General features: G+C 36.6%; 2 protein-coding genes across 2 annotated transcripts; one reads left to right on the top strand and one right to left on the bottom strand.

Moving 5' to 3' along the window:
• Nucleotides 1-668: 668 nt before the first annotated feature.
• Nucleotides 669-4,370, bottom strand: LOC101293817 (cyclic nucleotide-gated ion channel 1-like). Its single transcript, XM_004306791.1, has 7 exons — nucleotides 4,253-4,370; nucleotides 3,778-4,093; nucleotides 3,349-3,558; nucleotides 2,319-2,638; nucleotides 1,964-2,078; nucleotides 1,597-1,872; nucleotides 669-1,359 (listed from the first exon to the last, which is right to left on the bottom strand). The coding sequence occupies exons 1-7, from the start codon at nucleotides 4,279-4,281 to the stop codon at nucleotides 874-876; spliced, it is 1,752 nt and encodes a 583-aa protein (XP_004306839.1). The 5' UTR covers nucleotides 4,282-4,370; the 3' UTR covers nucleotides 669-873.
• Nucleotides 4,371-16,607: 12,237 nt separating this feature from the next.
• Nucleotides 16,608-25,756, top strand: LOC101305413. The gene is made up of 20 exons (XM_004308356.1): nucleotides 16,608-16,751; nucleotides 17,187-17,222; nucleotides 17,484-17,543; nucleotides 17,713-17,814; nucleotides 17,888-17,968; nucleotides 18,095-18,160; nucleotides 18,425-18,504; nucleotides 18,595-18,741; nucleotides 18,914-18,959; nucleotides 19,192-19,501; nucleotides 21,710-21,825; nucleotides 22,453-22,515; nucleotides 22,597-22,704; nucleotides 22,776-22,856; nucleotides 22,965-23,030; nucleotides 23,149-23,204; nucleotides 24,536-24,629; nucleotides 24,711-24,811; nucleotides 25,018-25,057; nucleotides 25,202-25,756. The coding sequence occupies exons 1-20, from the start codon at nucleotides 16,608-16,610 to the stop codon at nucleotides 25,754-25,756; spliced, it is 2,352 nt and encodes a 783-aa protein (XP_004308404.1).
• The last annotated feature ends 840 nt before the right edge of the window (nucleotides 25,757-26,596 follow it).

Consider the following 26,596-nt stretch of genomic DNA (forward strand, 5'->3'; position numbering starts at 1 on the left):
TATAACATGATTACAAGATATTATACCAAGGACTTAGTTAATCTCTTCTCCTTTGCCAGTTGACCAGAAGGTCAAATCAATACAAACTCTCCTCAACTTCAGAATCATCTGGACACATTTCATCCGGCATTTCTCATCACATCGTGAAATAAGTCATTGTTGAAATAGGCAACACTCTGCTCCAAATTAGAGGCCATATGGCACAGAACCAGCATCACAACTAGAACACCCATCTTCTTCTTTTTTTGATTGACTAGAACACCCATCTTCTTCATCTTCGATCTTGGTTTAATCTGGGAGTGAACTCTGAAGTCCATGTCGTCCAGGTCTTGAAATCAGAGAAGGGAAAGAACACAATACTTTATTATTATTGTTATAATACTCAAGTTGAATATTTTATTAGTGTAATAAATGCATAATTCCCTAAAATGGGGAATCTGTTGGATTTGGAGCAAAAAATTTATACAGATTTTGGTTTTTGGTTCCTTATTTTACAGAAATTTTAGAAAGCCTGTTGGACTTGCTCTTATGGAATAAAGTTAAAAAAAATCTAGAGAGATATGATTGGCCTAACGTATCACGTGGCTTGTACATATGTCCTACTTAAGAATTTCTCAAAAAAAATTGTGATATATACTCCCTGCCCCATATAGTGCCATATAAAATGTGAAGCAATTGGTGCATCTAGCATTGCTCGATGATCAATATATTGATTGGTTGATTGTGAAAATTACTACACAAATAACACAAACAAATACAAACACAAACGTATGTACATATTGTTCTATAAAAGTGTAAAATAATACAACACACTACACAAACGATTGCAAACAAAAGCGATTAGATCGCAAACTGAAACGCAATAGCAGCCGTTTAGGGATAAGGAATCTTGTACCACTTAGACAAGGGTTTAGATTTTGCATTACGGAGGCGCCAAGCAGCTTGTATGGAAGACGCTGCCAAATGCTCCCAGAGCTCCAACTGTGAAACACCTACCTCTTTCCTAAAATGCCACCAAAACTTATATACAACACTCTTCAAGTGATCGGCTTTGATAGCAAAGGCTTCGATTTTTCCTTGAGACATAACAGATCTTGTTGAGATGGGTAAACCAGAAAAGGAGAGAGATTGGAATGCCCAAGTTAAAACTTCTTCTCCGTAAAAATCGCCTCTCTTTAACGTTTCGCCGATTATGTTACTGGCTGTGTAAGTCCATGCAAGACCTTGCATGATGAAGATCATCTTTCCAAGTGGTCTCCCCTCTTGAACAATGTAGTTGTCTTCAGTGTATGTCACTGGCTTAAGATGCTGACAGATTGCTATCAAAACATTTTCACGAATATTTTCAAGTATAGGCACCTGGAATATCAGTGTGTAATTTGGTTAGTGAACCAGGTAAATAGTTTACCTGAGATAAACTCAAAAGAGATTTATAATATAATATATGGCCGAAATTGTTAAACCATGACCAACTAACACTACCATGTTTGTTTAGACTGGAATATATGAATGAGAAATTAATTAGGTACATGATGATCGAAGAGAAGGATTACTTATATCTTCATGATCGATAAAGAGAAAGGATTTAGCACTTACTTTCTTTAGTGAATCCAAACAGAGCAACCGGATGATTCTTTTTTTGTCATTTACGGGAAGAATAGAGAGCATGTTTTGCAAATCGATATCATTGTTTTCTCCAAGTTTGTGTATGTTTTCCATGATGGCTTTCTTGAGTCTCTTCAGATCCTCATCCTCTTGGATGTTATCTTTTTGAAATCGGATGTTATTTTTGTATAACCATAGATCTATATCTGGTTTCAGCAACTGCGTCTTCTTTTTTGATTTAGACTCCATTAGTATCTTTTGTGACTCCTGCATATAATTTGATTCAGTCGATATATAAGAAATATAATTATGACAACCTAGTTAACGTTTTTGATTATATATGATGATCAGTACTAACCTGTACCCGTGCATTTAGATATACTAAAAATAACGCCATGCCACTTATAGATATCAACACAGACAAGAAGATTTCCATTGTATACAGACTAGTCTGGAGGTTTGAACCAAAGGAACTGTAAAAATGAAATCATCAATCATACCGTAAACACAGTAGCGTATATATATATAAAAGACAAAACATCATTGTAGACTTCTATTACTTATTACATATCGTAATGTAAAACAAAATGTCATGTATGTGTTACTTTGGTTTCAGCGTTTCCCATCTATTATGATGATGACCACCAAATATTGATTTGTATTAGGTTTTTTTTTTTTTTTTTAATTCAGTTGATGGTCTACTGTATACTAACCTCAGATTTCGAAGTGCCCACCAAAAAGATTGAGAAATTCTTTTCACGGCATGTGTTGAACTTGTCACATTAGACTGAAGAGCGTGGAGATATATACCAAAATCAAAGGCTTCTGGATTTGCTTCTTTAACCGGATGACATAATTTATCCCATATAGAGATATCGCTGGTGTTCAATGAGGACATCGTTTTACAGAAAAAATCTCGACTGCTTATAGATTTACATTGCTTAGTGACCGGCAGGAGGAGCTTTTCACAATGTGACTTCCAACAATCTATCTGTCGCTGAACAGCAAGACGATACCATAAAGCTCCAAATAGCTGAATGATATATCATACATATAATTATGTTAATTAATAATCAAGAATTCGTTTAGTAATCAGGAATTAATTTGTATTCATGCATGGAAAGGAAAACCTTAATGTCTAACTAATGTGAGTCCATTCAGTGTTTACTTGGCCAGATCTTATTCAAAAAGACATATAATGAAAAGTTAGAAACAAGTTAATTAAAGACTTAAGAACAAGTTACAGACATCAAGAATTATATGAAACTCTAATACAAATGGGCATGGACTGAGCTAACTATACAAATAATACGTAAACTTTATGTTCTTGATAATGAAAATTAAACTGGCTGTAAGAAAAATATAGGGAAGTGAAATCCACACACGTCAAATTGTAATCCACACATGCACTTTCTATTTTTAGTAACTTAAATTTTGTCTTTATATGAGAATAATTATAAAAAAATAAAAAATAGGTGTGTGGGTTACAATTTGAGGTGTGTGAATTTTACATCCCGCAGTATAACTCATTCATGCGCATCTATTCCATTACTTATTAGGAAGAAGACATGTGTTGACTCATTGTATATATATGGTCTATCCTATAGAAACCAAATAGCGGAGAGCGTACTAATATTCATCATGAATTAACTAAATGTTACCTTAAGTTCAATCATGTAAAGTGAGTGAACGATATAAACACCCAAACCCCAAGATATGTAAGAATATAGGATCAGAACTTACATGAGAAGCAAGGACGAAGGGAAGGTAATCCATTACAGCTGTAAGCCATTTTCCCATTCCAGACTTAAAGATAGGACGTCGCCGCCTCAAGGATACGTACATGTGATAAATTCGTAAGGAATATTGGATTGGAGTCGTGATTATAAGAGCATAAGTAGGATCCCAGGTATATAATAGTAATTCCGAGCATATAGAGGAGAGTAACAGTCCCTACACACATTATATGTACAATTAGGCAATTGAAGAATTTGATTAAATCGAATGAAAACCCTGCCTTTATTTCGACTTTTGCAATTTTAAGCTAATGATAAGAATCTATCATTCGTACTTCTCGTTATGTTTTCATGCACTCTTCTAATAAGCATATACAGTATATGATTTATCTCAGAAGCTCGTGTCAGCCGTTAAAACAATTCTTGCTTAATTTACCTCTGGCAGGGGAAGCGAAACCAAAATGAGATATAGAACTTTTGTCTTCTTACTTCGGGACCACCATTTACCCAGGTCGATTGCGTAAAAGACATCGACGGCTAATCGTAAACCAATATACGTCCACATCAAACGTTGGTGCAGTTCCAAGCACTTGCCGTGGATCACAGGAGCGTAACAGTACAAAGGATCAATGAAGATTGCAATTGCACATGATATTGTAAAGATTGCATTCCATCTATTTCTTGGCTCATTATGCTTTTTAAGAGTTTCTTCTAGCTCTTTTGTAGTAATTGTACTCTTATGTCCTCCATCCCTGGGTTCCAACAAGACAAAAATGGGAATCATATATCAAGAAATATATAAGGATCAGACGACATTTAGCTATATCGACATTCTGCTTCCAAATACAACTTCCGGCCTCTTCTTTGAAGATATCGAAGATTAAAGGTCTTTAAAGGTTAAAGGAACTAACCCTTGCTCAATATCATTGGCTTGCTCCATGATGACCAGATCCTCTTAGCTAGCTAGATTGTTAACTGTCAATAACACCCAGCGGGGAGAATAAACTTATCAATAATTACTTGAGGCAGAAAATAAATCAACTCCATGCATACATAGTGATCAAACTGAAAGCCAGAGAATTATGTAGCAAACTCCAGTCTAGTCCATGTACCATGAAGCCATGAGCTAAGCCTTAATTACTAAACCTGCAGACAGTAGCTAGAGATCGAGATGTATAATTCATTTCCCAGAGCTCGTTAGTTCTACTAGATCAATCAGATGAAACTTACAGCATGCAGAAGACAGAAAGATCACTGCTGGTACTGTAAGGCCGAGGGAATTCTCATTCTTCAAGTGATACATTCATACATATAATCTTTCATATAAATACTAGCTAGTCAACTAAGTCAAGTATAAAGGTCTCCACAGCCTCCACTGATTGGCAACCTCATAATATCTATTATATAATTCAATCATAATCTCCATGCTGTAACTTACAAGATATGTTTGGCAATAATGTATGATCACTGACATAAAGAACAAGAAAAGGGTTAGTAAGAACAGAATATTTATGCTCAGTAACTCGATCAGTAAGTGTTTTGAAGGTTATATTTGAACGAAATGTGGTAATTATATATATTTTGCATATATAGAAGAGCTGAAGAATTAGTTACAGTTCTGTATTATAAAACTTCCTAGACCAGCCCCCTCTATCATGCAGTTCGATCACTATTGTGGAAGTTCCTAGATCACCCCCCGCAATCATGCAGGTTTCTGTTGTCTGTAACATCTCAAAAGTAGTACGTACAGGTCTTATCGGAATTATAGTGGCCATGTTTTTCACGTCCATGTTTGTTGCCTTTCACATGTGCGCACTCACAAAAAGGTTATATCTTTTTCATTCTTTATTATTATAGTGATAACTTGCGTCAAAAGTTTTAAATGATCAAGACAATATCCCAAATCAAAAAAGAAAAAATCGAAAGTTTTGAAGTTATTTAGTCTAAATTTTCGTTTTTTTATCTAGTAATATATTTTTTTCCTCCCAAGAATTTCTCGTCCGAAACTCCTGATATCTCCTGATATTTCCGAAAAATCCCGATATTTCCAACCAATACTAGTGAAAATTTTATACCTTATAAGTCTTTTACGTGGTTTTAAAACACTCATGTAATTCCATGTAAAATGTATCATATGTATATAAGACGTGATGACCTAGCCTCCTTTTGGGTTTCCAGCCATAAAAAAAAAAATGTTTAAAGTAAACTTTTAAGAATTATTAACGGTTCAGCACTAAATTTTTCACCTTAACTTACTACAACTCCCAATAGAACAATGTCTATTCAATGTTTTCATTTCAAATATAGTACATAATATAGAAAACAAACATCTCTTAAAGTTTGGTTTAAAATTTCCTTGTTTTTCTTCAAATTTCCATCAATTTTCTCATTTTTTTACTACAATCGATATTTCCCCGAAAATTCCGTTGAAATCTTCATATTTTGGAGGGTCGAAATTTTCGTAATCACCGAATTTTTTTTCCTTGTCTCAAATAATCAGGGAAAAGTACTTGAGGAAAGTTTCCTTTTTTTAATGCAGATAAAAAGTAAGCCATGTCGAAGGAAAAATACTTTAATTGTGCCTTCGTCTTATGTCAAAAGTTTTAAATAATCAAGATAAATAATGGTCTCAAATAATCAGGGAAAAGTATTTGAGGAAAGTTTTTTTTTTTTTAATGCGGATAAAAAGTAAGTCATGTAAAAGGAAAAATACAATAAGTGTGTCTTCGTTAAACTAACTAACGAGAGTAATTTAGGAAGTTATTAATCAACGGATGTAACAGCTCAATTCGTTATGTTAGTCATTATGTACGTTATTATTACCATTGAATATTGTCATTATGTGTGTAATTAATTATCGTTGTAATCAGCCTCTAGATAAAGAGGATCTCTAATGAATGAAATGAGTAGACCATTCCAATTGTCATTTTACTTTTACAATCCAGCTCTTTATTATGGAAAGTCATTTTTTTTATTTTTTAAATAGGGCTAGTACGGTTGTCTTCAAGTCTCAATATTTATTGAAACTTCAGAATACATGGGGAATATTATCCAAAACCCTTTAGTGCAATAAGCATGAAAAGAACATTTCTGGATAATCACAATTCACAAGACTCTCAAGTAAACCTTTGTATAACAAACGTCATTTAACAAAAAGCATATCATTGGCTACTCTATTTATTTTAAAATATTGGTGACGTACCTGAAAGAGAATGCGCATGCGAAACCATAAGTTGTTATATATGTTTTACAGCTCTTTGACATTGAAAGGCATTCTTGATGCAAAGAGGCTCGTTCTTAACCTTATGAGATGGGTAGGGGATGACAGGAATATTAAATTCTAGATTTTCAATTAGGTCTATGAGTTTTCTTTATTACATTATTTGGTTCCTGAAAGCAACAAGAGCACCTTAAATCTAGATGAACCAGTGTCTGACTATGTTATTAATGGTTGTTGGAATTTCCCCAAAGTTTTGTAGGTTCTTGAATCGAAGGTTGTTAAACAAATTATGGAATCCATATCCCATGCGGTGTCTCATCAACAAGATGAATATCTTTGGGGACCTTTATGAGCCAATGAAAAATCTGCAACATGGCTAGCTACAACATGATGAGCTGGTAAAACACCAGCAAATTGACTTGATAAGTAAAGTATGAAAGCTTGATGACCCACCGAAAGTGAAATTATTTGGTGGTTATTGCTTAGAGGAAGACTTCAAACTAGAGATGGATTATCAAGGTTTGGCCTTATTGATGATAATAGCTATCCTTTATGGGATAATGATAATGATAATGAAACTATTGATCATCTATTTGAATATTTTGATTTTACTACCGAGGTTTGGAGACTTGTAGGAATTATTAGCCATTGATTGGCATGAATGACATTTAAAAGCCTTGCATGAAATGTTCATTAAACAACGTACCTTATGACAAGAATCTTCTAAAAAAAATAAACATATGATTGTTTTTTTCTTATGAGTAGAAAATATCTAGTTTGTCTGTATTTCTCCACCTTTTATACGAATATGGTTGGATTTCATATTTGAGGCTCCGTACTATGCGGAGAGTTTTATTTTTTTTCGAAACTTAGGATTCGACTGGCGGTGCTGCACCTCCCATATGGGCTGGGAGTCGATCGTGCTTCGGTGGGCGGCGCCGTTGGGAGGTTTCTTGATGAGGATCACCATGGCGGCAAGAGGCTCCGGCTTGGTAGGTTCTTTGATCGTGTTGTGGGTGATGGTTTTTTCAATGCTGGAATTTAATGACGACGCGGCTCTCGGTGGTGCCGATCGTGTTGCTTGCTGGGACTCAATGGAAGTCGAGTATGATCAGGATCAGAGGTGCAACGATGAGGCTGTCTTGTCCAAAGGAGGGCGGCGGTTGCAAGGTGATTACGACGTTGTCCGGGATGGTTGTCTCTCAGGTGGATCAGGCTTGGCTTGTGATAACAGATCTAGATCAAGGTGATGTCAGAGCTGTGCTCGCGACAGATCTGCGCTAGTTGTGGTCGGTGGTCTAACTGCGGGTTTGGCTTGGGCCATGGTTCGCTGAGGTTGCTGATGCTGAGCCTATTTTAGGGGCTGCATTATGGGCCTGGGCGGGTGAGACTGCTGGGCCCCAAGGCATGGATTGATAGGAGGGTATCTTGGCACCCTCACTATTCACTTAGTGCTTTAGACGGGCTTGCATAGGAATAGAGCTTTCTTGGGATTTCCAGTGATTTTTAAGGTCCAAGTCTAGCATTGGAATTCTGGTTTCATCTGTTTAATTCTTAATATTTCTAGTTGTACACTAATTGTTGTCTCTAGGTGACTAGGTCTACTATTCAATGAGAGTTAGGTAGTGAGGTGAGTGTTCTATTGTTTAGGCTCAATTGAACTAAACATGTTTAGTGGTATCCGTCAATTGTTGTTATTAGAGCTCTTTAACGCAAGACGATGATTGTTGTAAGTGCCTTTTGGTCATGGATAAGTAATGAAATTATCTATTTACGTTAAAAAAAATAATTGGATTTAATATACGCATCCTTTGTTTCCTCATAGATCTTAAAAAGCCAACTATGTGTTTAATTATACCATTTTTTTCAAGAGCAAATACTCACTAGCCCTGATTTTAAAGATTTTTTTTCCCCCACCAACAAAATCAAATTCCAATATTCCCATCAACTCATAGAGTCTTAAGGATCTATTCCCACTAACAAAATATGACAACTTTTACATATTTTGTATGACAATAATACCCTTGTTCTTCTAACTACCTATCGATCTGTTATGCCACTCTTTTTTCATATTTGAATTTCTATGAGAGAGAAGCTTCGGCTTGAGCTTGAGCTCTGGTTCTAGTGTGATAGGTAGGCAAAGTGTTGGACTCGAAGCTCTGATTCTTGTGTGATAGGTAGACGAAGCTCTAGTTTTGGTTCAATAGGCTCGAAGCTCTGTTTCTGGTTTGATCGAGAGCTCTAATCTCAATTTCTTTTGCGATGGATCTCATATTAAGCGATATGCCTCGGTTCGTTTTTGTAATCTTCTTGATTCCTTTTTGTTGATTTGCATTTGAACTTGATTTTGAATTTGATTTTGATGTACTGTTAATTTTTGCCTGCTCTCGATTTATTTGTGTTCTCAATTTGTGTGAGTACAAATGAATTTTAGTTTCTGTTTTGAATTTGTTTGAGTATTGTGTAGTATATCGTTTGTACAACCTTAGTGTTGTGTGAATTCAGTTTCTCTGTGGTTTTTTGTATTGTATATCATATGACTCATATCTACACACCCTACTGGGGATGGCCCCCTATTAGGGTTAGTATACCCCTATTGGGGGCAGTATGCGACTCCTTTTTAATGTTATTTTGTTTGTTTTTTCTTATTTTTTTACAAAAATGTGAATAGTTCTTTGGCTGTTAGGTGTCGTTATTCTGGAAAAGACATGTTCTTTATTCATCAACGTATGAACTATGCATACTTGTTCAAGTATATTTGTGAAAGGTTTCGGTTGTCTGCAAGTGATGTTATTGAGCTTCATTTTTCATTTCCTGGTTTTCCTCTCTCTTTCCTGCATAATGACAATGATTTTCAAATGTTGTTTATTGGTACTAAGATATACAATTTGGATTGTGTTGATATTATTGTGGAGAAGAATTATGAAGGTTTCAGCAAGAGAACTTCTGTTTCTATGTGAAGATAGCTGCTCTGCTGTTTTCGATGAAGATGATTATTTGATTGAGGGATATAGATCTAAAGTGTCGAAGCCTTACTTATCAATTGAGTGCGGTAGTTATATCCAATGTGTAGGGCAGAAGTTTCATGGCGGTGCCTCTGAATTTCGAGATAAGCTGCCCAAATATGCAATTGAAGTTGGCTTCACCTTGGTATAGAATTCATGCAATATGCAGCAACGTGGGAATCGAAAAATTTGAATGGCATGTTGCTGGTCATTCCGAATCTGTAAATGGTTGTTTTTTTATTGATGACTTGAACAATGTACACACTTGCAAAAGCGTTCTTCGCCAGAAAAAGCATGATAAATTAGGGTCTAAAGTTGTCAAGAGGATATTAGCTACAATATGTCAATGAAGCCAAGGGATATCCAGATAAAGAGGAAGGCTGCTTATGGTTTTGAGATATCATACAAGGTTGTTTGGAAAGCAAAGCAAAGTGCTAGGGATATGATTTATGGATATGAGGTTGATTCTCTTTTAACATGTTATCTTGGTTTAAGGAAGTTGTTTTAGAGAGTAACCCCGGTTCAGTTTTTGTCTTGGAAGTGCATCTATTGACCAACCAATTCCATAGGTTTTTTATTGCCTATGCATGTTGTACTGAGGTTTTAAGTTCTGTCTTCCTATAGTATATGTCGGTGGCATTTTTGGTAAGAGTTTTTACAAAAGGACCATCATTTGTGTAACTGGAAGGACTGGAGATAAAGGTAAATTATTGTCTCATCTTTTTTTTTCTTGGTTATGTGCTCTTGTTTGTATTTGTCTTGAAAGTGTGGAGCGGCACACTCCCATTAGGGTGCAGCGGTATGTTGCAATCATCTATTACCCCCAGTAGACGTCCTACTGCCCCCAATATATATGATGACTTTTTTGTTTATGTTTTTTTTTATTCTGTGTATGTTGCTTTCCTTTGGCCATGTGTGTATGTGATTCTGAGAGGATAAATTTTATTCACACACCTCTAATTGTTAGATACACATCTCTTTTTTCATACAAATTATATAAAATTTTGTGGATACGTAAAATTACCAAATGAGACATTCATATAAAAATAAAGAAATCTAGTTGAGCTGTTTCAATATTAAATTTTTAATTTTTAGCTTGAGCTGAGTACCAATATTTTTGACATATATGAATATTATGCAATTATTCTTAATAATTGATCAATTTAGTGTTACGCTTATGCATGATTGAGCATTCTCATGTACGCAGAATTAAGCATTCTCATGTTGAAAGTTTCGTTAAAAATTTTGGTGATGTATTGTCTTGTTTTATTTTTACTCGGTAGGTGCAAATATTTTTGAAATTGATACGAGTTAAAAGGCTTCTTTCTTGAGAAGAAATTTTGTCAAGGAAAACCCATAAGAGAAAATTAGTCGAGGAAGATCTTAACAAGGTGAAACAGTTCGAGGAAAGATGAAACCGTTTGAGAAAAATCTCATTAATATGAAATTCTTCTAGTCATATGAGTGAATGTTATAGCTTCAATTGATAAACAGTTTGTTTTTTCTCTTTTTTCTGAAAACAATTGAGTCGTAGATTTAAAATAGGGATGTGTATTTAGAGAATATGTTGTGTATTGTCACTAAGGGTATTTTAAGAAGTTTAGTGATGTGTATCTAGTAAAATATTAAAATAATAAATCTAACTGGTAGTGTATTAAGTATGAGATGTGTATCTAGTATTTAGGGATGTCCAAATAAAATTTCTCTTCTAAGAGTGAAGATAATTGGTGTTTTTTCTTTTGGCACTAGAAGGATTTGTTGGAATCCCAAAGTAGAGTGGTTACATTTATGAGTGCTCGCGGTACTGAATTACTCGGTTCTTTCAAAAAGGTACTTCCCGGTCATCCTCACTTGTTCTGTTACATGCATTTGTTGGCCAATTTGATGAATAGATATGTTGAAGTGAGTGCTAATGTGAATTTGATGTGAAGAATAAGTTTTTTGAGTTAGCATTTGCATCTTCCCCCGAGCAATACCGTTTGTATTTAAGAAGTCTTAGAGAAATTGGTGGTGCAAATATTATAGATGATTTTCTGAGGGATATTTGTAATACTCTAAGTATTTTACAACAAATATATAGTGTATATATATTTGTTTTAAAATACTCAGATTATTACAGATATGCCTCTTGAAAATTGTTGCTGCCTATTTTTCCCTGAATCACGTTATGAGATTATGACTAATAACATGACTGAATCTTTTAATGTTTGGTTTTCTGAAGAGCGTGAGATGCCAACATATGGTATGTTTGATCAGACTAAGATAAAGTTAATGAATCAGATGGGTGAGAACAGTGGCGGATCCAGGATCCAAATCATGTCTAGGCTAATTTTAGGACTGTATTTTTTTTTTTTATTTTTTTTAAGGGCTGGAACTTATAATCATCTTGTAAAAGGCAGTTTCCACTCTACATTCCCTCATGTATACAACAAAGGGAACAAATAAGTAATGCATAATCTAAATATCTGATACGGTTTACAACTAGATACAAGTATATAAAGAGCAAAATCGTGGATACAAGTATACAACTAGATTGTAGATAAATGCATGATTAACGACAAATTCCCAAATCGCAGCCTTATATTCTTAAATTCTCAATGCCTCACCAAATTCCACTACCATTTAATCGCATATCAATACATGATTACGCCGAGAAACCCTCCAACCTCAAATTCCCAATTTGAGAATAACAAAAATATTGAAAACCCTAATGGGCCAATACCAGAAAAAGCCTAATTCGAGATTCAAAAATTAACGAGCAACATTGATATGATATCACACTCGTCGATCTCTCGCTGGTGGTTATGGTTAAGGGTTTAGCAGCTGATCGATTATATAGCAAGAAATGATAATAAGAGAAAATGAGAAGTGGAGAACGGCTGTGTCGTATGTAGCTAGTGAAAAGAATATAATAACAAATAAATATGCGAGAGAAACCGACAAGCTGCTTACTATTTTTTTTATTTTTTTTCCTGATATGGGGAATGGTTGCACAAGTAAATATACCTTTAGCTACTGAAGTGTTTTTTCTCCAAAAAAATTGTCTAGGCTTGAGCCGATAAAGCCCACTGAGTGTATCTGTCCCTGAGTGAGAGGAGGGATGCTGCTCAATTCTGGACCACACCACTTACTCCTAAAATGCTGGATCGTTTGAAAGAACGTATGGATGTCGCTGCACAGTTTAATGTGGTTTACTCGACCACAAATATCTATGAAGTTCGAGGGAAGTATTCTCATGTTGTTGACCTTGGTATTTGTTCTTGCTCATATAGAAAATGGGAGATTGAATGATTTCATTACTCATGCTCTTGCTGCAATTCAAGCTACCATAAAGGATATTTATGCATCTATAGATCCGCATATCTTTGCTGACTACTGCAAAAGGTGCTATGATGTTCCACTTTTTCCTCTTTGTAATGCCGATATGGCTTTTGCTGAATCTGCTAATGATGACTTCATAAATCCTCCAAATGTGAAGAGGCCCCCCGGAAGGCTGACGAAAAAGAGGTTCAAGTCAAGTGGAGAGACTGAAAAGAAGCTCATTTGTTGTGGTCGGTGTCAAAAATTGGGCAATCATAACAAGGCGATCTACATTGAACCTCTTTGAATTTATGGAATTATATAACTTTTAGAATTTTTCTTATTTGTAACAGTGTTTATGTTTCCGTTTGGATGGATTCATTGAGTTATTTAATTCGTAACAGAGTTTTTGTGTTTTTGGTTTGAATATTCGTCTAGTTTTCAAGTTTCATTGTTTGTGTATGGCATTTTTATTTTCATTTTGTTTTGCAGTAGCTTGTCTATCACTGTGTGTTATGGAATGAATTTTGAATTTATATACGGGTCCTACTACCCTTAATAGAAAGTTCTACTACCCCCAATAGACCTTTTACTGCCCTCAATAGAACCTATTATGTAGCACCCAGTTATGTTCCAGGGTCCTACTGCCCTCAATAGAACCTATAATGTGTGACTTTTGCACTTAGTTATATTCCATGGTCCTACTGTGTCCCCATGCCAATAGGAGGTCATATTGCCGCCAATATAACCTGTTAATAGATCGAACCTGTATTTGACTTTTCCCCCTGTTCTTGTCCTCGAGGTTGCGTGTATGCTTGATAATATGATTTTCTTGCACATTAAAGTGATAGATTGGCGATATCATCAGCCAAAATGAAGTTTTCTGTAGCACATCCCATACTTGAAGTTTTGCTTTCAGCTTCACCTTCTTAACTACTTTGTAAAAATTGACAAGCGAGCATTTTTGTTCTATTTTTGGTATAACTCCACTCCTTTACTTCTCCTTCTTCTCCGTCTTCTTTTGCATATTCTTCTTCACTTTTTCCGTCTTTTGCTTTTTTGGAGGATTTTGTATCTTCTTCTGCTTCTTTGACCCCGTTTCTACTTCATGTTCTTCTTCTTCATTCTCAATATAAGAGGAGGATTGTCTTCTTCGTTTTGGCTTCACGCTGAGAAGGAGGATTATTAAATTAGTACCAAATAGACCAATGAAATACGTAAAGGAAATATGATTTTTACTGCCCCCAACAAAGGGTGTTATTACCCCGAATACACTGTCATATTGCCCCGAACATAGTGTTCTATTGTCCCCAATATGGTCCTACTGTCCCCAATAGAGGGTCCTACTACCCCCAATAGGGTCCTATACTGATATAATCCAGTTCCCACAAGGCAAAATTGGAACCTCTACTACGCCAATTACAACACAGAGCATCAAAAACAAACTCAAAATGTGGTTCAAATTAAGAACCCTATATCCCCCAATTGAACAAGTCCTACGTCCTCCAATAGGAAGGTTTTACTGCCCCCAATATGGTCCTCTTACCTCTACTGCCTAATAGGAGACCTGTTGTCCCCTAGTAGAACCCTAAATTTGAAACGAAATCCCTAGATTTTACAGATTTCGACAAATGTAGTTGCTAGTCTTCTCAAGTTGGAAGAGAGATTGAGGATTTACCTAGCGGAGCACAACATAGTGCACGACGAGTGAGAGCGGATCAGAGAGAGAGAGAGAGAGAGAGAGAGAGAGAGAGAGTTCGTGATTCTGAGAGTAAGTGTGGCGTTGAGGTTCGTTTAGGGTTTAGGATTATTTTCGTCTTTTTCTTTATTTAGTTGACCGGTAGGAATTTAAAAATCAGATTTTTTTTTTTGTAGGAATAAAGTTCTTAAAATTAGGGATAGTAGGTATTGACCCATTTTTCAATTGAGAATACAGCTATCACTACCACAATATTGAGCAAATGCCACATATCACATGTGGGCAATAAGAGTACTGTTGCAAACTTGCAATTCCCATATATGTGGCAATTTCCCCTTATACTCCACCAATTGTCACATATATGCCACATATATGGGAATGACAACACTAGGGCTGGGCATGGTCCCAGATCGGTAACCAATTTCCAAAGCCCGGTCTTTGCAGTAAAAATTTTCGAGATCGGAACAAGCCCGGACCGGCATAAACCGAGCCGGTCTTACCAGTTTTCGGGCTTTTTTCCAGTTCGTCGTCGGTCGCCGCCGATTCGACCTGAATCAAGTCCTAGCTCTCCAAAAAGTTCTCCCACTTGCGCCAATTCCCTCCCCTCTTCATGCAATCCCTGATCCCTCTACTCTCACTCAATCGACTATCCCATCTCTCTCAATTCATTCCTATCAAAATTATCAAAATCAGAAACCGACACAACCACTGCCGTCAAATCAAAACCAAAACAAATGCAACAATAAGAAATAAAGAAAAAATAAAAAACTAAAACGAGATATCTCATGGACTAACGATATGAAAATCACAGAGCTTCCAAAAACGAGTGTTGGATATCTGGAAATCTGGAGCTTTTTTGAATTGTCTGACTGGGTAAGATCTAGCACTGAGAGGGATTGAATTGAAATTGAGAGAGAAACAGGGAATTTCAACTTGAGATTGAATAGGATTATAGTGGAGAGAAAGAGAGATTTGGGAAAGTGTTTTGATTTGTGAGAGAGGGAACTAATTTTTCTGGGTGTTCTTCTTCTGCCACACAGAGAATTGGGAAAGAGAGTTTTTTTTTCAATGAGACAGAACAGTTGTTTTTTATAAGCATGAGAGACAAGGAATGATGACATCTGAATTGGATATATTTTTTAATGGTTGATTTGACAAAAAAAATCATGTGTGGTTGGTCTTATACTAATATCATAGAACCCATATAACCACCAATAAACAATAGATGTAAGCTATGTAAATATATCGGGCTTTCGGGCCTTAGAAAATTCTGAGTTTAACAGCCCAGGACCGGATCGGCAAATACAAGAACCGGACCGGACTGGTCATAAAAGAAGCCAGGATCGGATAAAAACCTGGCTCTGCCTGACCGGTTCGGGTCAATTTGACTGTTTTTTTTTTTTCACGCTTTATGCCTGGCCCTATGCAACACCCTTATTGCCCACACATAATGTGTGGCCTTTGCTCAACATTGTGGTGATGTATCAGCTTGCGTTTTCTCTCTAACTTCACCTCGTAATTTTTTTAATTCCGGCTATGTGTTTTCTCTCTAATCTCCGGTCATCTAACATTCCTTTTAGGCTGCTACTCTTACAAAGACGACCTTAAATATGATGAAATTAGTTGGAAATTAGGATTAGCGTGCTTACTGCTATTCCCTCTAGAAACATATATGTACAATCAGCGACAAATATTTATTAGAGACTTATGTTCCAATGGCCTTTTCTCCAATCTCTATGCAATCAGTCAAATTGTGATGATTTTTTAATTAGTGGTCGTTTGATTTGAAGTTGCAATTGGAACCCGCCCACGAGTGAAATGATGCATGATTAGTCATTGGCGGATGATATATTACAAGCTCCCAGCTCGATCAGTCAAACTAACGCGTATGCTTGATCAGGGAGTCACCAGTACTTCTGTACGTGTGTGTATCTATATTCGTATATATACATACATATATAGCTATATATCATATCGATCGCAGCACCAAAGACCAGTAGTGCGTACTGCATCAGAAAACCTAGATAATTATATATATCCAGATGTTCAGATCTTTGCTTCCAAAGCTCTCAGAACCCCCAACACCTCCAAACGAATTCGAGTTGGACTTCCGTGTTATAGAAAGGATCGGCGGCCGTGTGTACAAGGCAATACATGATTCCGGAAAATTTATCGTTGTTAAAAAGGTACGTTGAGTACTTCTGTTTTGCTTTTCCGCTGTTCTAGAGTGTTTATTATCTGTTGTTTTGTTTGCATTTACTTGGCTAGCTCTTGGGATATAATAGGGACTTTGTATTCTTTTCATTTTAGACGTCTTTGTTCTTGTTGAGTTTACATGGATTGTTATTTTGTGCGGAGTTGTTTCCTTGTTAGGGTGATGAATCGATATCTCAGTTCTTCTTCCCATGTTTGGTTTGAATTTTCATTTTCTTGTTGAGATCGATCTTTGCAGGTCTTGGCCAAATGAAAACTTCAAAATTGTCTATTTAATTTTTTTGATCATGCCTCACTTCTTTCACTTCTTTGTGGTTACCCTTAATTTGAATTTTCAACGAACCAAGTCCACTCAATGACTTCAAACTAGTTTTTTGATCGCGATCTATTTCTTGGTTCTTTCTCAGATTCCAATTCCAGAAGATGGTTCCAAAGAAAACCAGGTTTGAATTGAATATGCGGAATTGTGTTTACTAATTAATTAATTGTACATGCAATTAACATTCCAGAGTACTATTCATTAGAGAGTGATTAGTGATATTGATATCCATATATATGCAGTTCTTAATTTCTTGCATTATTACACATTCCTTCCAAGTACATCTAAAAACCGGAATCTAGCTATATGCCCAGCCAGCTCTAGTTGACTTAATCTGCTGACCAGTAGATGGTTGTAAATTTTACGATGCTATGACTGTTCTCAGATTAAGATGCTTGAAGATGAAGTGAGGAATCTACAATCGCTGTCTCATCCAAATATTGTTGTAAGTAAGAGGTACCAATCATCATTATTTTCATCTGTTTGAAGCTATATATTAACTAGGATGTAAATTAATCAATCTCGTTTTAGATGCGAGATTCAGTTTAGTAATTAATCGGGGTGTGTTTTTTTAATATACTCTATCCCTTTTCTTACACTTGGGGGTTTCGTAGCAATATTTGGGAACGAGGAGAGCTGAGGGAACTTTGTTTATCTTGATGGAATTCTGGGGCACATCACTCTTTAACAAATTTGCAGTACTGCTCAACGAGACCGTAAGTTCAAGCAAACTATATATACTTGTTTGTTGATTACACGTCATTTAACAACTTTTCTTTTTTCTTGCAGAGAACAAGAAGATACACCATTCAGTTGCTGCAGGGACTAAAATATTTACATGAACGAAAAACTGTGCACGGAAATATTAAGGTATCTGATCTGTCCTTAATTACACCTAAACCTGGTGGCATGTATATATAAACAGATCTTTACGCTTTTCCTTATTTCTAAGTGGAATATACTAAGTTACTAACATGATATATTAACTTTCTGCAGGGAGCAAATATCCAGGTCGATGCTTCTGGAGACATTAAGCTCGCTGATTTTGGTCTATCAGCACATGTAATTGATCATTTCTAGCTATATACTATGTGACAATGTCTCTACGATATAACACATGCACACACGCGCACACACACATATGTATCATCTATGTTGAGATATGTATAATTTATGTTAAAATATTAATCCCACATGAGGGATATGAGACATTGCCTATAAATTTATAAGGTATTTGGTCATTCCACCTATGACTAATTGATTTTAGATGTAAATTTCAGACTATTTTATCAATCTAGCTAACTGATTGGTGTATTGATATTGTAGTCGAATCTTGTGGGGAATCAGTCTTCATCCGCATACAGACATGCTATTGAAATATTTCAACCCCCGCCCCATCTCGACCTGTAAGCACGATTTTATTTAACCTCATTTCAGACATGCATGCTAACTTTTAGCGTATCATCTCCTTAATTGATCAAGTTTTATGTGTTCAGATCTGCTGATATATGGTGTGTTGGGTGCACTATGATTGAGCTGACCAGTGGCAAGGATCCATGGAGTAGAGAGAGCTGGTCGAATTATCTTTTGCCTAAGAAATTTTCTTTTCATGCGAAAGACTTTTTGCAAGACTGTCTACAATGGTATGCTAAGGACAATTTATCTTTAATCAATCAATTAAGTGAAATAAAATCTCGTAGATACATCAACCATCTTGTAAAAGTTGCATTGATCTTTAAGGTTTACAATTTTACATACGGTGCTCGACATTTAGGCAAACCCTCCCTAATTACAATTTGTTCTCATGGATGACAGGGAACAACAAGAAGATTCGAGGCTAGCCACATTTGTCTTGCTTCAGGTGAGACAAATTTCACTTTATATATTGCGTTGTATCATGTGCTTTATTTGTTAACAATCGTAGGTATGTATGTATTACTTGAAGAATTACCTAACGTAATAAATAATGAAAGACATGAGTCGCATCATATTATATATACTTATATAGCACTCCATATACCTAAAAATGAATAGAGAAACGAATTATTTCATGTTCATTAATAAATTTCTTACATATTTCATGATACATGCAGCATCCATTCTTAAACCCTACATTCGACGTCCGACCTACTCAACTACTTCCGAGGGAAAGCCTAGTTGCTGAAGTACTACATTCTAGCTCACCTTCACCAAATTACGCAGCTGCAGCTGCTGCTAGGTTGATTCTAGATCATCATTATGGCATTTCAGGAGTTGAGGCAGCTGCTGATGAACCTTCACCTATTACTGTTGAACCTCCTATAATGCAGAGTCGACCTAACCAAGCCTTTGGACTTCAACATGGAACCGCCGGCGCAGTTCCTTTCAGTTTAACTCTTAGTTCCAATATTGGATCAACTTCCGGTACCAATTACACGGAATCCATTTCCTCCTCTTTCGGTTCCGGTGTCACTTCTGTGTCCGAACCGAGTTCTCGTCCCCTAAATTTTTCCAGCACATCCTGCAGTTCTTGTCTTGATTCCAAGTCCAGCACTTCCGAATCCAAATCTATTTCAACACTTGTTCATACTCTCGATCCAAATACTAGTACGTGCTTCCAGAAGGAGGTGTACGTACGTAAGCGTCGATTTGTGTTCCTTAAGTTCATATGTTTTTGGTCTCCCTAATAACAATCTTCCTCTTCTCGTTGGATATATGTATTTGTGTGTGTGTGACTGTGTGTTTCAGTGTATTGTTTGGATATTTTCAAGAGTTTTTCAGAAGATACAGAACTTTTAATGAACAAGCTAGTGAGCATTTGTGGGTGAAATTACAAGAAATTACCATAAAAATTATAATTTCAAGAATTAGATGCTTGTTGATAATTATAGGCTGAGGCACGGGTATCTCGCTCTCTTTAAGGAGATTCAAGCCTTCTGCAGAATAACACCGGTGCACCAGACTTTTGACTTGTCCCTTCCAGGATACAAAGCCAACCAACAAGTTGTATGGCTCACTCCAATCGGCACAAATCGGAGGAACTCAAAGCTCCACCATAAGAACACATTTCTTTGGCCGACTAAAACACACAAGACTCTTCCGGGGAATTTTGATGGAAAGTTGATGGGTGAATATGTTGTTGTGGTAATACTCTTCATGCAACAAATGATGGTATATATAGGTTTGTAGGACACTCCCTATGATCAATAGGATAATAACCAAAAGCCATAGGGTTTAGGGTTTATGATCAATAGGGTAATAACCAAGCAAATTTTTCATAACACGCTCAATTGCGAGCCAATGTTCTTTACCTGGTTTCCTTGTACGTGCCTGCTAAGCCTCTATATATAGACGATACAATACATAAGGAAAATACATATGTTCTTATTACAATATTGATATCAAATCCTATTTTTATTCTACTTTGACTAAGACACACACATGAAACCTATTTTCCTTATACACACATTAATATCATTTGTTCTGAAAGTGAAATCACCAACAAAAACAATTCACATTAAAATATGGATCCCAATTAAAAAACAAGAAAAAACTCTCAAATTTAACAACTCATTGGTGTCAATCGATATCAAGATGCACAAGGTCTGTAAATGTATCTCTGACGCCGATGGAAAAGAAACAAATTGTATATGTGAGCGACTAGACTTAGAAATTTACATACAAGATTGACATGAGAAATAATAAATAATAGGATAGACGAAGGATCACCAGAGAAAAAAAGAGAAGAAAAAAAAATTCAAACAGATCACCTCATCTTTAAGTTGAATGCTAGCGTCTTCAGACTGATCATATAAGTGTTAAACAAATTTGAACTTCCTTGCTTGCACTTTTTCTATTTTGTATAGGATGCCACCCAATGGGGTTAGTCTAGTAGAAGCATGTTAGGCTGCAAGTGGAGCGGACGCTGCAATGATTCTCCTGATAATAGGAGGTCCTTTGTTCGAACCCCAACTTGTGAAAAACATCTATTAAGGAGAGAAATAACTTGGGTGACCAACTATGGTCATTTATGGGTGACAAACACCAATATGAGATGAACAAGTGTCAACAATAATTATAAACAAATATGTCAAATACCTAAAACCCCTCATGTTATGTCCTTAAACTACAGCCAAACCTTTTAAAATGGACACCTGTCTCATATTCATTTGTTGTAGTCACCTTAAGATGACTAGCCCTTATCACCGAAGTTAGGTTCATTAAAGAATGGGTCATACCTAAAATTGCTCCCGACCCCGAGATGGTAGCTCACCCGGTCACCATTTTATGTATTTTGTATAGGATGCCAATACCATCATATACCAATAATTTATGTGGAAGCTTACGTCTGAGGAGGTTAGAGCTCGGCTGGCCGGTGATAGCGAAGTGTGGCGGCCAGCGGAAGTCAGTCAAGTTATGATTTTTTATGCTGACCATTTTTAATTTGTGAAGACCCGAGCACGCCATGAGTAGGAAAAATGATATTCAATGGCGGACAAGACGACGCATGGCGAAATGTCAGGGAAGATGGTTGATGAGGGAGTGTCAAGTATATATCCCCACTCCAAAGATGAGTACTTCACTCAGCAACCCTAATGGAGGTACTCACTTCTATTCTCCACAAAGTTACAGGATCTCAGTCTCCGATTCGATGGGACGAGCACAACTTGACCTTGATCGGTTCCGGCTCATCTGGGCCTGTCTACTTGGCCAAAGATCAGTCTGGATTCCCTATTGCTGTCAAAAAGGTATTTATTTTCTAAACATAATTTTGTATTACTTGCTGGGTTTTGGCTATGGAGTATATTTGTTTTGGCTCTGTTCTTGTTGAATGTATTTGGTGTGTTAAGTTTCTTTCCTCCTTTTCTTTTAGTTATCATTCAATTCTTGGTTTAAGTCCTATAGTTCAATTTTATGTTTTACATTGTTCAATCTAGTTTTTGGTTTTGAACGTAATTTTGGTCTATCTTGAATTGAATGATACTGATAAAATTCAATCTAGAGTTCTAGACTGCTTTATGTCATTGATATGATGATTGTGATGTTGGAACTTAAAGTTGACTCCATAAAAGAAGTGACAGTAGTCGAGTTTGCATCATCACTAACTCACAAACTTAGGAAGCTGCCACATAAAAACCATATATGTCACACAAGTATTCACTACACAATCAAAGGCCACCCTCCCCACTTTTTCAATTGCAAATCAATCCAAATAGTGTATTATGGATATTTCTGCCTATTTGCCAAGCGTATACTTCTTTCTACATCTGAAATTCAAGTTTTTCTAAAATTTGGAATATATGACAAATTGACAACTAATGTCTTGTTTGTCAGTTGGTTATGATACTGATCAATGATTTTACTGTTATAAGTAGGCTCACATCAGGGAGCTGGATGAAGTGAAGCTTCTATCAAAATTGTCTCATAAGAACATTGTTGTGAGTAGAGTCTCTTGTATTTATTTGAATTTATTTCACTTCTTGAACTCTTTCACTTCTCTGACGTTTGTGGTTTCTCAGAAATATTTGGGTGTGGAGACAAAGGAAGAAACCTCATATATTCTGTTGGAGTATGTTCATGGCGAATCTATTTCATCACAATTAATGAAGAGACCTTTCAGTGAGAATGTGAGTTCATGCAAACCTAATTTACATATGCAGGTGTTTAAATGCTAAATTTTGTAAATACTTTTGAGCAGAAAATAAGAACATACACGCAGCAGTTGTTGTCAGGACTACAATATTTACACCAAAAAGAAATCAAGCATGGTGACATCAAGGTATATTGCTTTATCTGCACATCATATGCAAATATAGTGAGGTCTTTTCCTTTTTTCCTAATACTGTACTTGTTAGTGGATAATATCTATAACAATATGAACTTTCAGGGCGCAAATATCCTTATTGATGCTGATGGATGCATTAAACTTGCAGATTTTGGTCTATCTAAACAGGTGGTTTAACTGGCACATATTTTCATTTCCTTTATTTGTTTTCGTTCACATATATAGATATATATCTAAAGTGTTTATTTTGTGTTGTCACTTCTACTATATATGTTCATTATCGTAGGGTGCACAACTCTGGATGGCTCCTGAAGTCCTTGACAAGGATCTGCATAATTCCAGGCATGCTATTTGATGATGATGATATATCATTTTTTTTTTTTTTTTTTGGTGAGAGATGATATATCATTTTTAAGTTCTCTATTATCTTGCTATAGTATTAAGAATTTTTATATAGGACATAGTCACACAGAAGATAAAAAATAATTTTCTATGGGAGAAGCAAAGGTGCACATACTTGATAAAATCATAGAAGCGTAGATCTTCTAATACAGCCATGGTCTAAACTTCATGATTGGAGAGAACTTTAGTTGTCTAACATATCTTGTGAGGGTTATGTGCTGCAAGACCGACAGCTTGATTAGAAAAGAAGTACCCTTTTGCAGAGAAGATCATTAACGCAACTCTAAAGCTAAAGCCTTTTTGTCCAAATAGAAGTGTCCATGATAGTTTAAGACTCGGCCTGTAAAGTTGCACAAAGATTACCAATCACGAGTCGATATTTGAGATGATGTTAAGTTGTATCAAGACTTCAAGAGCAGTCCAGGGTCTACTGCTATTAACAGTCTATTTGAGTCGGGGTAAATACAATGTCCTTAAGTTCTGAAAGGGTCTCTTCTTTTTAACAATTCTTTTTGGTACTTGAGGACTGTATGGAAAATGCATTTCAAGCCTCTATATAAGGCCGCTTTTGCAAGGCAAGTCACAAACGGAATGAGTGGAATTTGAGTGTCGTTGAATCTTCTCCTCCCTGTGATTTATGTCTCTCTGTTTCCCTTCAAATGACAGCATCTTAAGACTCTTTTCCTAAATCTTCTCCAGTTACCAAGACCTCTACTCCAAAAGCTCAGCATGACCATAAGCATAACCAGTCATACCCATCCTCTCATTGTCCTACTTCACTAGGATGTGGAACATGATTAAAGAGTTTAAGTGATGTTTTCTATGAACGACTTCTAGCTTGTTATTTGCAAACGTATAATCTCTCCATTTCTTGTGCTAAAGAATGTGATGTTATTGGTTTTTTCGTGATGGAAAAGTCTTGTACTTATTCCTGAAAATCTTGTGAAATCATACAGCCCAGTAAAAATATAAGTCCCAACATTGTGTCCCACTACCAGTTATGTTTATCAAGTGAATGACAGTTAGTAGCTTATTTTCTGGTGATAAATAAGTTTCATGAGATTTCATTTGAAAAAGGAATCGCAGTTACTTCAATTGATGAACAAAGTTTGGTATTTGGATCCTATAGCATACTTCCAGTATCTTAGGCTAATTAGTAGTGGTCCTTGATAGAGTTTAACGGTGATGAATACAATTTTGCCTTATCTATTTAGTGTTTATTATTTCCTGTAGAACTATTAAACACTGACATTTGAGAATAAATTCTTTAGATTCACTTATAAGTCTGATATATGGAGTGTTGGGTGCACTGTTATTGAGATGGCCACTGGAGAGGATCCTTGGAGGCGAAAGTACCACGCAGGGGTAAATAATTCTGCTTAATTTTTGAATAAGTTCAAGAAAATGTTTTCTCCGATATGTTTCCACTAACGAATCATTCTTTAGGACTCATTTCTCAAACATATGGACAAATCGGATTCTGTTCCTACAATCCCTTACAATCTTTCTTCTGATCTGAAACAATTTTTGAGACGATGTTTGCAAAGGTAAGCTAGTGCTGTTCACCGTTGTCTGTTGTCTATATACAACCTAGTATAATTGCAGTACTAATAAGAGTTGCAATAATTCTCTTTTACTTATCCATACTATGGGTCGGAAATAGGAGTAAAATTGATATTCAACATGTAGATTACGAGAGAGGTAGCTCTGTTATTTGTAACTAGAATTTATGATTGTTTTGGTCCCATGGCAGGGAACAGGATTTGAGGCCATCTGCATCCCAGTTGCTTCAGGTAATTCACATTTGGCTAAACTTTTTTCCTTGTGTAATTAGGATTTTTCCTGCTAATCCACCTACTTCCACTGTAATTTGTAAATTGTACCCAACTGTGGACAGTTTTTCTCCTCAATTTTTATATTTCTCCCATCACATACAGGATCCATTCATAACCGGGCAAAACATCCCGCAACCATCTACTGGCAGGGTACGCGGCGGCCCTTCTACCAGCGGAGGCGGCAGACATCCTCGTCCTCCTGTTGCCACCGTATGCTTCGGAGGCAGCGTTCGTCCTCCTGCATCCAGCAGAGGCGGCGTCCATCCTCCAGCTGCCAGCAGAGGCGGCGTCCATCCTCCAGCTACCAGCAGAGGCGGCGTCCGTCCTCGTCCTCCAGCTACCGGCAGAGGCGGCGTCCGTCCTCATCCTCCAGATGCCAGCAGAGGTGGCATCCATCCTCGATCTCCTACTGCTAGAGCTGCTAGCAGAGGTTTTCAACCTCATCCTACTTCTACTGCTCGGGTAGGCGGCCTCGGTTCTCATCTTGTTGCTGCACGCGGATGCTGCGTTCCTCCACATCTTCCTGCACTCAGGAGAGGCGGCCTCCATCCTCATCTTGGTGCTGTTAGGGGAGGGGGCGTCCGTCCTCATCTTCCTGCAGGCGGCCTCCATCCTCATCTTGCTGCTGTTAGGGGAGGCGGCGTCCGTCCTAATTAGGGATGGGAAAAATCCCCAGGTTGAGTATCCAGGGATTCGACTTTAATAGGGAAAAATATGGGGATAAACGGATAAGGGGGGATGAGGGTCCAGTATTCAAATTCTTAAATCGAATACTAGGGGTATGGTATTTCAATCATCATCCTCATCGGGTGAAAAAAATTATTATATATAATTTATTATATGTTACAAAAATATGATATGGAACAAGTTCTACTCATTCTCATTAGAAACCCTCTTTATATAGAGGTGAATTTCAACGGTAATTGCACGTATATAATGACGATAATCAATGGTAATAACAATGTACATAATGACTGATATAACTAATTGAGCCGTTACATCCGTTAATCACTAATGCCTTAATCTATCTCGTCAGTTACTTTGACGAAGGCACACATAAGGTATTTTTCCTTCAACACTCCCCCTTGTGCCAAGTCAAAGTTAAAACAGTGCATATGGTGTTGCCTCATTAAAAACCTTGCCAAGTAACAAAAACCCAATGAGACAAAATAAATCTTGGTCGAAGGGAAAAAGAGCACAACGCACCTATGTGTTAGTCTCCCCCTGAAGTCTACACTCTCCCTGACTTTTACATCAATCAAGGGTGCTAGGAACGTCCTCACATTCCTATGTTTCTCACAGGGTATCGTTGTTTTCCTAATGGTGAATACATGACCATTTTGGAAACAACCTATTGGTCGTATATAGATACTTTGCATTGGTAATGACTTACCAAAGCATTGCTTGGTGTATTGGTGTAGGAGATTACAGTTCCATCTGCATTCCCTTTCGACTTGCTTTTGGGATATGATGAACCTAAGTCAATGGTTTCTTTAT

This window comes from Fragaria vesca, linkage group LG7 (assembly GCF_000184155.1).
Source record: "Fragaria vesca subsp. vesca linkage group LG7, FraVesHawaii_1.0, whole genome shotgun sequence".
NCBI lineage: Eukaryota > Viridiplantae > Streptophyta > Magnoliopsida > Rosales > Rosaceae > Fragaria > Fragaria vesca.